This window comes from Bos javanicus, chromosome 15 (genome assembly GCF_032452875.1).
Source record: "Bos javanicus breed banteng chromosome 15, ARS-OSU_banteng_1.0, whole genome shotgun sequence".
NCBI classification, from domain to species: Eukaryota; Metazoa; Chordata; class Mammalia; order Artiodactyla; family Bovidae; genus Bos; species Bos javanicus.
The window spans coordinates 24,510,584-24,525,580 of NC_083882.1; the positions used below are offsets into that span (position 1 = coordinate 24,510,584).

General features: G+C 37.3%; 1 protein-coding gene across 1 annotated transcript in view; it reads left to right on the plus strand.

The window, feature by feature from the left end:
* Positions 1 to 2,086: 2,086 nt before the first annotated feature.
* The window catches only part of HTR3B (5-hydroxytryptamine receptor 3B), a 36,125-nt gene continuing 23,214 nt past the window's right edge, over positions 2,087 to 14,997 (plus strand). Inside the window, exon 1 of the mRNA XM_061440359.1 lies at positions 2,087 to 2,244. Within this exon, the coding sequence (XP_061296343.1) occupies positions 2,101 to 2,244 (144 nt within the window). The 5' untranslated portion in view covers positions 2,087 to 2,100. The remainder of the gene's footprint in view (positions 2,245 to 14,997) is intronic.

Below are 14,997 nucleotides of genomic sequence, written 5' to 3' on the forward strand. Positions count from 1 at the left end.
GCCACCCACCTTAGTTCCCGCATGCCTAAAGAGCAGCTGCCTCTTCTGGCGTCTTGTTGGATGAATAGTTAGGGAGTTTAAAACGCTCATTAGATTCCCGGCTCGGATGGTAATGAAAGTGAATATTCCACTGCCCACAATGAGTCTGGAACGTCCCCTCCAGCACCGTCGTTAGCATTTTGGTCACACTGACACTGATAAATCATAGAAATTGCTGCCTGTGGCGGCAAGTGACACGGCATCATTCATAAAGAGATGGGTATAAACAGGATTGTCGCACAGGGGGAAGGTACCTCATTTCCAGTTTCCTGCTGGAGCCTGCGTACCTTCAGCAGCTCATCAAAATAACCATCAAAACCGCTGAGAGTCGCGGTGAATTCACGCGCAGGACACCATGGATAGAGTTCGCCCGCGCTGTGGTGGGGGGTGTACAATTTGCTTCAGTCCAATGACTGAGGGAAGCTTTGAATCCCCCAGGGGCCAACAAAGCTGGTGAACAAAATATCTTTTTGCAATTTCGAGAAAGCTCTCACAGATTTGTCACTTCCAATTGCTGGTGCTCATTTCTCTTGCTTGCTTCCCCCTGGCCTCTCCAGCCTCGACACTCATCACAGTTCCTCCACAAATCAAGATTCCTGGGTCACAGGAAATGGTTGTTCCCTGGAACCTCAGAGAATTTTCCCAAAATGAAGATCTCGTTTTCTGACAAGTGCATTTTAAGACAGACTGAGTGAGAGAACAAATATGAGTTTTGAGGAGAAAAATATGAATAGGATTCTCCTTGATCCATTATTTAGAAATCCACACAGCTCTTTGGATTCAAGTGGTTTGTCCATGTTTCTGCTTAGATTTTTTATGTGATTTTTGAATTATAAATGGAAAAATCAAAAGAAAAATCCAAGGAGGAAGCTGGTTAAGTGCATCAGAAGCTTTCTCCTGTGTACCAGGAGGGGGTGATACAGGAATAAAGAAAAGATGCTGTCTTCAAGATGCAAGATAGCTGTAAAAATGGAAACGTAGAGCAAGTTTGCATCCTCAGAGATGGAGTTGATTTATTTATCTTTACAGTGAGATTTCTCCATTGGGCATTTAGGCCATCAGCTGACTTAATTGTTTATTCTTTATTGAAGTATAGTGATTTACAGTGTTCAGGTGTGCAATAAAGTGACACATTTACACACACACACACACACACACACACACACATGTACAGGCTTTCCAGGTGGCACTAGTGGTAAAGAATCCACCTGCCACTGCAGTGGACACAAGAGATTTGATCCCTGGGTTGGGAAGATCCCCTGGAGTAGGGAATAGCAACCCACTCCAGTATGCTTGCTTTGAAAATTCCGTGGACAGAGGAGCCTAGCAGGCTACAGTCCATGAAGCTGTAAAGAGCTGGACACGACTGAGCACTTTTACTTACACATATATATTCTTTTTCAGTTTCTTTTCCATTGTAAGTTATGATAAGATGTTGAATATAGTTCCCTGAGCTGTATTGTAGGTCCTTGGGCTTTTTTTTTTTTTTAACCTATTTTATATACTGTGTATCTGTTAATCCCTAATTCCCAACTTATCCCAACCCCCTCTTTCCTCAGAGAAGGTGATGGCAACCCACTCCAGTACTCTTGCCTGGAAAATCCCATGGACGGAGGAGCCTGGCAGGCTGCAGTCCATGGGGTCGCGAAGGGTCGGACACGACTGAGCGACTTCACTTTCACTTTTCCCTTTCACGCATTGGAGAAGGAAATGGCAACCCACTCCAGTGTTCTTGCCTGGAGAATCCCAGGGATGGGGGAGCCTGGTGGGCAGCCGTCTATGGGGTCGCACAGAGTCGGACATGACTGAAGCAACTTAGCAGCAGCCTCTTTCCCATTTGGTCACTGTAAATTTGTTTTCTGTATCATCAGTGTATTTTAAATGTGTCTGACAAAATGTCCATGAGTTGGTTGTGAACTTCAGCAGATTGGGGTGAGCTAAAAACTGTATTCTTCCAGGAGCGACCAAGCCCTGGGCAGTCTGAAGTCTCCTGAAGATGCTAAGTTCTTATTTTCACCCTCACAGTGATAGCTTTCTTTTTCAGGAATCCTGGCCATAGGTATGCCTCATTCCAGGAGTCCTGCTCTGCATCATCTCACCAAGCAGCTATTACAGACGTATCGGAAGGAAGTAAGGCCAGTTCACAACTGGACCCAGGCCACCACTGTGTATTTGGATGTATCTGTTCACGCCGTGCTGGATGTGGTAAGGACCATCCCACCGTCTCCTAGTCCCATGATTCTTTTGTAAAACTACCAGCTATTTATGCAAGAGAAGTTTTTTCTTGAGACTCTCATTGAGCCGATAGAGAAGTTAGTGTTAGATTCATCTTAGCAGTGAGCCTGGGGTATCTATTTATTAGGCAAATCATGCTGACTCGCCCCAAACTTACACTGTGAGGGGCAGATAGTCTAGAAATAGGAATTTCACAGAATTAAGATGCTTTCAGAATTGTGGGCATAGGTCACACACATATTTTATGAGTATTGCTGCAACCAGAAATGGTAATAGATATTATTTTCTGTGGTTCGCATTTCTTAGTGGTAACAGTAGGTTTATGAAAACAACTTCTACAACTTACTGCTTGCAATTTTAAAATGAGGGGAAAAAAATGTCTTGGTTTCCTGAGTTTTTAAGGGACTTTATACCTAAGACATTTGCTAAGGGTGGTAGAAAGATTTGTTTATTAAAGTGTGTCTTTCCTACTATGGCTTAAAAATAGGTTATTGTGGGAATTAAATGAGAAAATGCATGTAGTTACTAGAGATCTTAGTAAACCCTCGGTAGATGATAGACTGTATAATTATCTCTGCTTCTTCCTTCTCCTTTTTCTTCATTACAAAGTCTTCAATATTAATAGATTCTATATTTACTTTGATTTCTTTTAAAATCAGACTTTACTGAGCTTGTTTGTTAACATGGTTTAAAATTTTTTTCAATTTACTTTTCAAAACCTTTTTCCAGTTGAGAAGTAATATACAGATATTGAAATGCACAAATGTTAACTGTACAGTTCAATGAGTTTTGATAATTGCATGCACCCACATAATTCATATCCCTATCCATATATCAAACGTTTCCATCACCTTACAAAGATCCCCCATTTCTTTTCCAATCACCATCCCCTCCATCTGCAGGGAAAACCACCATTCTGATATCGGTCATCATAGATTATTTTTGCCAATTCTGGAACTTCATAAGAATGAAAATTTACTGTATGTACTTTCTTGTGTCTAGATTTTTCATTCAGCATAATTTTGTTCCCTGTGTTTATTTATTTTTTAATATTTTTTATTGTGGTAGAAGCCAAGTAATATAAAACATACTATTTTAATGATATTTAACTGTACAGTTCAGTAGCACTAAGGACATTCACACTATTATGCAACTTTCATCATCATCCATCTCTGAAATTTTTCACCTTCCTAAACTGGGACTCTGTCCTCATCAAACGCTAACTCCCCATATACCTTCCCCACCCCACCCCACCCCACCCCCTGGCCCCTAGCGTCTACCAGTGTACTTTTTGACTCTCTGAATTTGGCTATTCTGGGTACCTCATATAAGTGGAATCAAACAATATTGGTCTGAACCTAATGTATATTGAAATGTTTTTCGAGGTTCATTCATGTTGTACATAGTAGCTTTTCTTTTTTATTGATAGGTATTATTTGGTTATGGCTATACCGTGATTTGTTTATCCACTCTCCTGTTGATAAGCATTTGTGTTGTTTCCAGTTTTAGTATATTATGAATAAAGCTATGAATGTTTCTGTACAAGTATTTTGCTGTACATATGCAAAACTTAGACGTGGAATAACCACCACTTCTCATAGAATAGATGTATATTTAATGAGAAACTGCCAGATTGTTTTAGAAAGTGATTGTACCTTATACCTCCCACCCGTCAGCTATGAGAATTCCCATTTCCCCACATCTTCACCAGCATCAGGTATTATCGGTTTTGTTTAACTTTAGCCATTATGGTAAACATGTAGGAGTATTTCACTGTGGTTGTGGTTTTTTATACATCCCATAACTAATAAATAGGGACTCTTTTCTAATGTGCTTATTGACCACTTGTGTATCTTTCCTTGTGAAGTATCTGTTTAAGTCTTTTCCTCTTTTTTATAGTGTTGGTTGTTGTTTTTTTTATTATAGATGAATAGCAATTGCTTGTGTATTCTGAATACAAGTCCTTTGTCATCTATGTATTGTGAATGTTTATTCTCACTCTGGCTTGCCTACACATTTCCCTAATGGAGCTTATGATGAACAAAATTTTAAAATTTAATGAAGTCCAATTTTACCAGTTCCTTTATTTATGGTAGTGTTTTCTGGATATTGTCTTAAGAAATCTACTCCACGTTCATCAAAACATTTCCTATATTTTCTTTCAGAAGATTTATGGTTTTTAGTTCCTTATATTTAATTCTATGATATGTTGAGAATTAATTTGTATAATGGTGTGAAGTATAGGTCAGGGTTTTCATTGTTGCTGATGTGTGTTTTGTTTTTGCATTTAGAATTTGTTCCAGCACCATTTTTTTAAAAGTTTCCCTTTTTCCATTGAATTGCTTTGGTATCTTGACTGAAAATTAAGTTAACTGAGAAGTGTCAGATTATTTGTTATCTTGAAATCAGATAGTATGTGTCCTTGAACTTTATTCTTCATTTTTAAGATAGTTTGACTTCTTAGGACCTTTGTACTTCCAAATAAATTTTATATTCAACTTATCACATTTTACTTAAAAAAACCTGCTGGGAGTTTGTTTGGAATGCTGTGAAATCCACAGAGAAATTTAAGGAGAGAATTGATATTTTAACAATATTGAGTTTTCCAATTGTTGAATATGGTATTTCTCTCCATTTATTTGGGTCTTCAGCAGTGTATTATTTTTAATGTAGAAGTTTCGTACATGTTTCTATTAAACTTTTTCCATAGTATTTTTGATGCTGTTATAAATATTACTTAAAATTTTAAATGTTCTATTTATTTGTTGCTATTATAAAGAAACTGGATTAATTTTGTATGTTGACTTTGTATCCTGGGACTTTGCAAAATTCACTTACTAATCCAGTAGTTCTTTTAAAATTAATATTTTCTATATATGCAATCATTTCATTTGCTAATAGTTTTACTACTTCCTTTTTTAATCTGTGTGCCCTTTATTCTTCTTATCTTGTCTTACTGCATTGTCCAAGACCTCTACCAGTGTTAATGGGAGGGACAAGAGCAGATATCTGTAATCTGTTCCATCCTCAGGGAAAAATCTTTCACCATTAAATATGGTGTTAGTTATAGATTTTTCCTAAATGATCTTTATCAAGTTGAAGAAGTCCCCTCCTATTTTTGTACACTGAGAGATATTTTTAAAATCATGAATGTTATGAATTACACCAATATTTTTCTCAATCAATTTGAATGGTCATATGATTTTTATTTTATGCAGTTAATATGGTAAATTATTTTTGATTGATTTTCAAATGGTAAACCACTCCTGCATTCCTAGAATAAACTTTACTTGATACTGATATGTTAACCTTTTTATATATTTCTGAATTTGAATTCCTACTTATGATAGGTTGCATCTATGTTAATGAGGAGTATTGGGCTATGGTTTTATTTCTTGTAATGTAGTTGTCTGTTTTTGGTGTTGGTTTTATAAAACCAGATGAAAAGTGTTCCCTCCTCAGTTTCCTGAAGGAATTGTGTTAATACAGATAATTTTTTTTCCCTAATGTTTGATAGAATTCACCAGTAAAACCATCTAGGGCTGGAGTTTTCTTTGTGGGAAGGTTTTTAAATATAAATTCAATTTCACTAACAATATACAATTTTTCAAATTTTCTATTCTTGTGTCACTTTCGGAATTTATATTTTTCAAGGAATTTGTCTGTTTTATCAGAGTTGTAAACTTATTTTCTCATAATATTCCCTTTTAATTCTTTTAATGTCCAAAGGATCATCAGTGATGTTACCTCTTTCATTCCTCATATTAGCAGTTTGTGTTTTCTCTTATTTCCCTTGACCAATATTGTCAAATTGTTTATCAATTTCTTTCTTTAAAGAACCAAATGTTGCTTTTGATTTTTCGTTTCAGTTTCTATTTCACTTCTATCTACTCTTATGTTTATTTCCTTTCTTCTGCTTGCTGGGCACTTAATTTGTCCTTCTTTGTCTACTTTCTTAAAATGGAAAGTTGTATTATTGAGTTTAAACCTATTTTCATTCCTACTTTTAGCATTTAAAGTTATAAGTTTTCCTCCAAACACGAATTTAACTGCATCTTATGAAATTTTGATGCATTTCAAAATTTGAGGTATAAATTATACAGACTGAAACTCATCTTTTTAAAGCCAATCCCTTCCCCCGCTGACCCCAGTCTCTGGCAACCACAGATTTTTTTTTTCTCCCTATGTTTTTGCCTTTCTCGTATACATGGAATCATATTGTGTTTTCCTCTTTGTCCTTTGGCTTCTGTCACTTAGAATAACGCCTTTGAGATCCATCCACGTTGTGTTGTATGTGTGTGTGATCCATGTATCAGTAGTAGTATTCCATTGTGCAAATGGACTGCAATTTGTTTATGTGTTTACCAGTTGTTTGACATGTGAGTTATTTCTGAGCTCGAGCAATTTTGAATAAAATCACTATAAATATTTGCATATGTTTTTACTTCTGTTGGATAAATACTTGCGAGTGGGATTGTTGAGTTGTATAAGGCAATTTTAACTTTACAAATAAAACTGTCAAACTGCTTTCCACAGTGGCTGGACATTGTACATTCCACCTGCAAATTATGAGCATTTCAGTTCCTCCACATGATTACCACACTTGATATTGTCAATCTCTTTAAACGGTAACCATTCTGTTAGGTTTGTGGTGGTATCTCAATGTGGTTTTAAACTCATTTCACTAAAGACTAATGATGTTGAACATCTCTCTGTGTGCTTATTTGTCAACTATCTATCTTTTAAAATGAAGTATTCACTCAAACCTTTTACCTTTTTTTCAAATCTTTTACTTTTTAAAAAAAAAAAGTTGTTTGCTTTCTTATTATTGAGTTGCAAGAGTTCTTTGTAGAGTGTTAGTCTATTTCTGGATTCTATTCTGTCCAGCTAGTCAATATATTTCTCCTTACTTACATCAATATATTGTGTCAATTATTTTTTTTTCTAATTTTATTTTATTTTTAAACTTTACATAATTGTATTAGTTTTGCCATATATCAAAATGAATCCGCCACAGGTATACATGTGTTCCCCATCCCGAACCCTCCTCCCTCCTCCCTCCCCATACCATCCCTCTGGGCCGTCCCAGTGCACCAGCCCCAAGCATCCAGCATCGTGCATCGAACCTGGACTGGCAACTCGTTTCCTACATGATATTTTACATGTTTCATTGCCATTCTCCCAAATCTTCCCACCCTCTCCCTCTCCCACAGAGTCCATAAGACTGTTCTATACATCAGTGTCTCTTTTGCTGTCTCGTACACCGGATTATTGTTACAGAAGTCTTGAAATCAGGTGGTGTGAGTCTTCCAAACATAATTTTCTGTTTTAAAATTGTTTTGACTCTTCAAGGTACTTCGCATTTCCATACACACTTAAGAATGTATGTTCACTCATTTACTTAGTTCACTCATTCACTTAGTTCACTCATTTCTGTTTTTAAGACTGACATATTTTTTATTGAGGTTACATGAAATCTATAGATCAATTAAAGGAGAGTCAGAATCTTAACTTCTAATCCATGACAACACTGTATCTCTCCATTTGTTTAGTTCTTTAATTCTTTGTGTAATGTTTAGCATTTTTCAGTTTTGTACTGTTGCTGCTGCTGCTAAGTCGCTTCAGTTGTGTCCAACTCTGTGCGACTCCATAGCCGGCAGCCCACAAGGCTCCCCCATCCCTGGGATTCTCCAGGCAAGAACACTGGAGTGGGTTGCCATTTCCTTCTCCAATGCGTGAAAGTGAAGTCACTGAGTCTTGTCCGACTCTTAGCGACCCCATGGACAGCAGCCCACCAGGCTCCTCCGTCCATGAGATTTTCCAGGCAAGAGTGCTGGAGTGGGGTGCCATTGCCTTCTCCATCAGTTTTGTACATATCTGGTTAAATTTAATCTCTAAGTAATGCACATTTTTGATGCTATCATAAATGATATTTTAATTGTAGGTTTCTGTTTCTTGCTAGTATACAAAATATAAATGATGTCTATATATTGGCCTTAACCCTGCCATTACATTAAATTTTGAGCCTTTTTGTAGATTTTTTTTCAGATTTCCTATGTAGAAGATCATGTTGCCTGTAGATAATGAAAGTTGTACTTCTTTCTTTCCAATCTTTATACCTTTTCTTTTATTGCTTATTGCACTGGCTCAAACCTCTAGTACAATGTTGAATAGAAGGGGTACACTGTTCTATAAATATAAATTCAATAAACATGTTTACAGTATTGCTAAGGGTTCTTAAAACTTCAGTGTTTTTTGTTGTTGTTCTATTAATTCATGGAGAGGTGTGTAAAAATCCCCAACTATAATTGTGGTTTGTCCCTTTCTGTCATGTTATTAGATGCATATACATTTAAGATTATGTCTTCTTGACAAATAGAACCTTTTACCATTATGAAATGCCCTTCTTTACCTCTGGTAATACTTTTTTTCTTGAAGCTTTTTTTTTATGCTTACTTTTTGCATGGCATATATTTTGCCTTCCTTTTATTTTCAGTATCTGTGGCACTGTATTTAAAGTCATTTCTTAGAGCAAGTAGTTTGGTCTTGCTTTTTCCCAACTTTTTATTTTTAAATAATTATAAATTTATTGGAAGTTGCAAGTAAATTTATAGACAGGTTCTGTCCACCCTTCACCCAATGCCCGCTGTATTTATCTTACATAAATTTGGTATAGCAGCAATACTAGAAAATTGACATTGGTGCTTATTCTGATTTCTCTAGTCTTACATATACTTCTTTGTGTGTATGTGTATTTGTGTGTGTGTTTCTCTGTAATTTATTATACATGTAGCTTTGTGTAACCTCCACTACCACCACATCCATCTACATGATCTTCACCACAGGGTTCCCTGATGCTGCTCACTTACAGACACAATCCTTTCTTCTGACAACTCCTGGCAACCCATGGGTCTCTCCTCCATCTTTATAATTGTGTTATTTGAAGACTACTATATAAGTGGAACCACATAGTATGTTCCCTTTGAGGTTGCCTTCTTTCATTCAGTAGAATTCCCTTCAGGTTCACCCAGGTCTCTGTGTGTATATCAATTGTTCACTCCTTTTTGTTGCTGAGTTCCAGGGTACTGCTGTTTTAACCTGTCAATCTGTGCATTTTAATTGGAGTGTTTTATCCATTTATGAATACCATCTTGCTATTTGTTTTCTAGCTGTCTCATCTGTTTTCTGCTCCTCTTATCCTGCCTTATTTGGGATAAACTAAATATTTTTTAATATTTGATTTTAGTTCCTGTAAAATCAAATTGACTTTTTTGCAGTCCCTCTGTGTATTATTTTTAGATGTTATTTTAGGGGTTTCCATACCGATCATTAACTTAATATAATGTACTTAGAATTAATGTTATTATAGTTCATAAAATACACAAAACTTACAACAGTAAAATTCCACATACCTGTTCCCTTTACATTTGCATACATAATGTATCCTACAATACAATGTTATTATTTTAATGTAGTTTGTTAAAATAATTCAATAATTTCTCTTTAATTTATTTTAATGGAGGTGGTTTTCTACGTTAATATTTGAGTGCTATGCTATGAATTACAGACTCTGATTTTTTGACTGAGATTCAGGTATTGAAATAGATGGAAAATAGTTTAAAGTAAAAGTATAAATTATCTGTTATAACAGGGTTCAAATTATTTTTTATCTGATGTAAGTTATTTTAGCATAATTTTTCTCTAGCTTAGATAAACCCCTACTCATTAGTTCCTCATAAGCACGTGCATTTAAATGGAGCACACACAAAAAAATCCCCCATTTAGCAAACAGTTTCACTTTATCCAGCTTTACTTTCCCATTCGCACTAGTAAAAGCACTATATCCAGGATCCTAGAAAATACTTTTTAATCAAATGGCAGAAAATGCCCACTCTTACTCTCCACAATGTAGTCTTACACAATGCTCCAATAGAAAACTCCTTTAAATCTCTTTTATATTTTGATGTTGATCTAGAATTTTAGAGACAATTTTATGGGGCTGCATCTTCACTTACTTAAGAGATATTCAGTTCAGTTCAGTCGCTCAGTCATATCTGACTCTTTGCGACTCCATGAATTGCAGCATGCCAGGCCTCCTTGTCCATCACCAATTCCTGGAGTTCACTCAAACTCATGTCCATCGAGTCAGTGATGCCATCCAGCCATCTCATCCTCTGTCATCCCCTTCTCCTCCTGCCCCCAATCCCTCCCAGCATCAGGGTCTTTTCCAACGAGTCAACTGTTTGCATGAGGTGGCCAAAGTATTGGAGTTTCAGCTTCAGCATCATTCCTTCCAATGAGCACCCAGGACTGATCTCCTTTAGGATGGACTGGTTGAATCTCCTTGCAGTCCAAGGGACTCTCAAGAGTCTTCTCCAACACTACAGTTCAAAAGCATCAATTCTTCAGTGCTCAGCTTTCTTCACAGTCCAACTCTCACATTCATACATGACCACTGGAAAAACCATAGCCTTGACTAGATGGACCTTTGCTAGCAAGGTAACATCTCTGCTTTTGAATATGCTATCTAGGTTGGTCATAACTTTCTTTCCAAGGAGTAAGCATCTTTTAACTTCATGGCTGCAATCACCATCTGCAGTGATTTTGGAGCCCCCCAAAATAAAGTCAGCCACTGTTTCCACTGTTTCCCCATCTATTTCCCATGAAGTGATGGGACCAGATGCCATGAGCTTCGTTTTCTGAATGTTGAGCTTTAAGCCAACTTTTTCACTTTCCTCTTTCACTTTCCTCAAGAGGCTTTTGAGTTCCTCTTCACTTTCTGCCATAAGGGTGGTGTCATCTGCATATCTGAGGTTATTGATATTTCTCCCAGCAATCTTGATTCCAGCTTGTGCTTCTTCCAGCCCAGCGTTTCTCATGATATACTCTGCATATAAGTTAAATAAGCAGGGTGACAATATATAGCCTTGATGTACTCCTTTTCCTATTTGGAACCAGTCTGTTGTTCCATGTCCAGTTCTAACTGTTGCTTCCTGACCTGTATATAGGTTTCTCAAGAGATATGTCAGGTGGTCTGGTATTCCCATCTCTTTCAGAATTTTCCACAGTTTATTATGATCCACACAGTCAAAGACTTTGGCGTAGTTCATTAGTCCTTGCTATTTAGTTGTCAGTAGGTTATTATGTCTGTATTGTTTATTGGACATTGTCCAATGGGAGAAGCATGATTTGAAAAAGACATGATATGAACCATGTTACATGAAACTCCAACACGGGGATAACATCAGCTTTGAGTAAGAGACGAAGACAGGTTTCTAGGTCTTTCCTCATCCTTCTACTTTCTGACTTCATATTGATGAAGGTAAAGTAGAATTGCTCAGACTTTGCTTTACAGGCTTATTTTGAAATAAGGGAAAGGAGTAAAGTCGTTATATTAATATTTTCCCTTGGAACAACCATATCAAATTGAGTTTTGTTTTGTTTTTTTTTTTTAGAAGTTTAGTGTTTATTAAAAAAAAAACAATAATCACCAAAAGAATTACTGAAAACCAGGGCAAATTAGTTAACATTCACCAAATAATTTGACACCCTTAAAGCTTGGGATTATCATTGCTGTAAACTATAAAAACACTAGGCCTCTGCAAGAACTTAATGCATCACTCCATCAATGACAGTGAACTTGGAGCTTCTGGTCTGGCAATGCTTAGCTGCCCACATGACATCTGGAATCCAAATCTGTCCACATAAGTGCAAAGAAATGCCCTGTAGGCCAAAGCTTCGAGAACAGTACAATTCATGCCACTCCACTCCTTGTTGCCTACCCAATACCTCAGGGCAACTGACAATTTTAGATCGCTTACATGACAATCACATCAAGAGATGAGAATTATTAATATCTTTTGAAATAGTGGTTTTTAAAAAAATGTTTCACTTGTCTGAACTAGTTGAAGGTATCGAATTTGAATTTTTGGTCTAACTCTTCCTACCCTAATAAGAGAAAACAAATCATATCCATTATGATAGGTAAGGAGAACACTATTATTTTTCCAAAGATAATGCTTTACTCCACTGTTGTGAAATATACTATTTTTTACAAGAATATGTTAGACATATCCTTTTACTGGATATGGAAAACTTGTCTTCTGAAATATGGAAAAATCTTACATTCCACCCCTCTAGTTTCTTCCCTATCTCCTGTCTTGACTTTATCATTCTACGTGTACTCAATGTTACAATGAACCTGAACTTCTCGGATCCTGTCTGTATGCTGTTCATTCTGCTGTTTCCTCAACTGAATGTGTCTTCTTTATCATTCTCCATCTACAAAAGATTAGAACCCTCAAATCTCAGCTCCTAAAAGAGATTTTACTCAGTTCTCCAATCTGGCAGCAATGTCTCCTTCCTTTGAATACAGTGAAGTATGTGTATTTCTCCATGCACATGGTTGACTGTTAAAATGACACATACTATGCTGCTGCTGTTTCATCACTAAGTTGTGTCCAGCTCTTTGCGACACCATGAACTGCAGCCCACCAGCCTCCTCTGTCCTTGGAATTTTCCAGGCAACAACACTAGAGTGGGTTGCCATTTCCTTCTCCAGGGGATCTTATCAACCCAGGGATTGAACCACCATCTCCTGCATGGCAGGCGGATTCTTTACCACTGAGCCATCTGGCAAGCCCAAAATGTCTCACACCCTAATGTATTAATAGCTACTTGAGGGACTTCCCTGGTGATGCAGTGGTTCAGACTTCACCTTCCAATGCAGGGGGTGCCAGTTCAATACCTGGAGGAGCTAAGATCCACGTGCCTCGTGGCCAAAAAAAGACGTAAAACAGAAGCAATATTGTAGCAAATTCAATAAAGATTTAAACATAACCTATATCAACAGTAATAATAATAATAATAATAACACTATTTAAAACTAGCTACTGGAGGGAAGGGTTTTCAAACTCATGATCCTATTTACCACAATATCCAGGACAATATATCTTACTTCGGGCTTCCCAGGTGGCTCAGTGGTAAAGAGCCTGCCTGCCAAGGCAGGAGACATAAGAGATGCCAGTTCAATCCCTGGGTCAGGAAGATCCCCTGGAGAAGGGCATGGCAACCCACTCTAGTATTCTTGCCTGGAGAATCCCATGGACAGAGGCGCCTGGTGGGCTACAGTCCATAGGGTCACAAAGAGTTGGAAATGACTGAAGTGACTTCACTCACACACACACACACACACACACACACACACACACACACACACATCTTCCTTCAAAGCTAGCTGTGTAGATATTTGCTTAATCAGTTAATTAGGATATGTGAATTCAATTCTAGAATCATCTTTATGAATGACTTAGTCTAATATGCTTTGCAAATATCTATATTACATTCAGGTGGGCTGATCCTAAGGTTCATTCCAGAGGCATGACTGATTTGAAGAACTTGATGAAAATTGCTCACAGATTCTGCTCAGGCAAGGACATTCCCAATGTGAATAGATAACTTGCTGGATGCATCTGCCAGCAGCTGAACTGCTGGCAACTTTTGTTTAGAGTGAAGAGCTTTCAGCCCAGCTTTCATCACTGCACCTCACTTCCATTATAATGTTTTGCCTCCTGTTTTATTTACATGAAAGACTACAGTCTCGTCTTAGAATTTCTGGGTATTATGAGTACCTTAGGGAAATCTGATTATAGAGATAATCTACTCAACAGTGAAGAGTTTCCATTTGTTTCTATTGAGTTTTGTCAATTCCGAATCACAGATACCTTTGTATTCCAGTCCATTGACTAGAGCCTCCCAGCCAGACGTTGAGGCATCTGTTTCTATAGTCTTCAGAACTGGGAAAGATAAATAAGAATGTGCGGGAATTATCTGTATATTTGCTAACCACCAATTTAGATCTAAATAGACTCCCTCTGTTAGGAAGACTAATGAATTCCAATTCTCTGAAATATCCTTTGCTTTTAACAAGCAGGATGGAAGGTATCTAAAGAAAAAAAAAGAGAGAGATACACAGAGGGAAAAGCTGTGAATAATGCCACCAGAGAACCAATTATGTTCACCAGCTGGCATTGAGAAACTTGTGTCTCTTGACAAAAAAAAAAAAAAAAAGACTTCAGTTTTAGCCTCAAACTTCTTTTTGACATTGTGTTCTTTAGGGCTGAATAACCAATCCTCCCAGACACCCCCTCTAAGATGTTAGGAAAAAAAATCCTTAACACTATTATTATGTGTAACATGACAAAGGGCTGGACAGGAAGAGAAAAACAAGCAAAGGCATCAACATGGCAGTTAACAAGAACCAAACTGGGTACAATGACAGTGGAAAGGAAACATTAGGATATGGAGACCTTCCTCTCCAGCCGTGTGACTGAGTCAACAAGACATACAGTGGGGAAGAAACTGGTCCCGACACTTCCTAGATGTAAAAGTGTATTTGTTAGGAGAGAGTAGTGAAAAGCTGTATTACTTGGTAATGGAAACTACATTTCGGACTTTTTCTCCCTATGATGATTTCTCCCTGGTTGATTGGAACTAAGCCTATATACTCTCAGACACTCAGTAGTGTCCAACTCTTTCAGACTCCCTCGGCAAGAATACTGCAGTGGGTTGCCATTTTTCTCCTCCAGGGCATCTTCCCGACCCAGGGATCAAACCCGTGTCTCCTGGATTGGCAAGAGGATTCTTTACCACTGAGCCACGTAGGAAGCAACTAAGCCTAGAACGAAGTCTTTTTGTGCTTTTGTGGGTGAGACATGATCTATT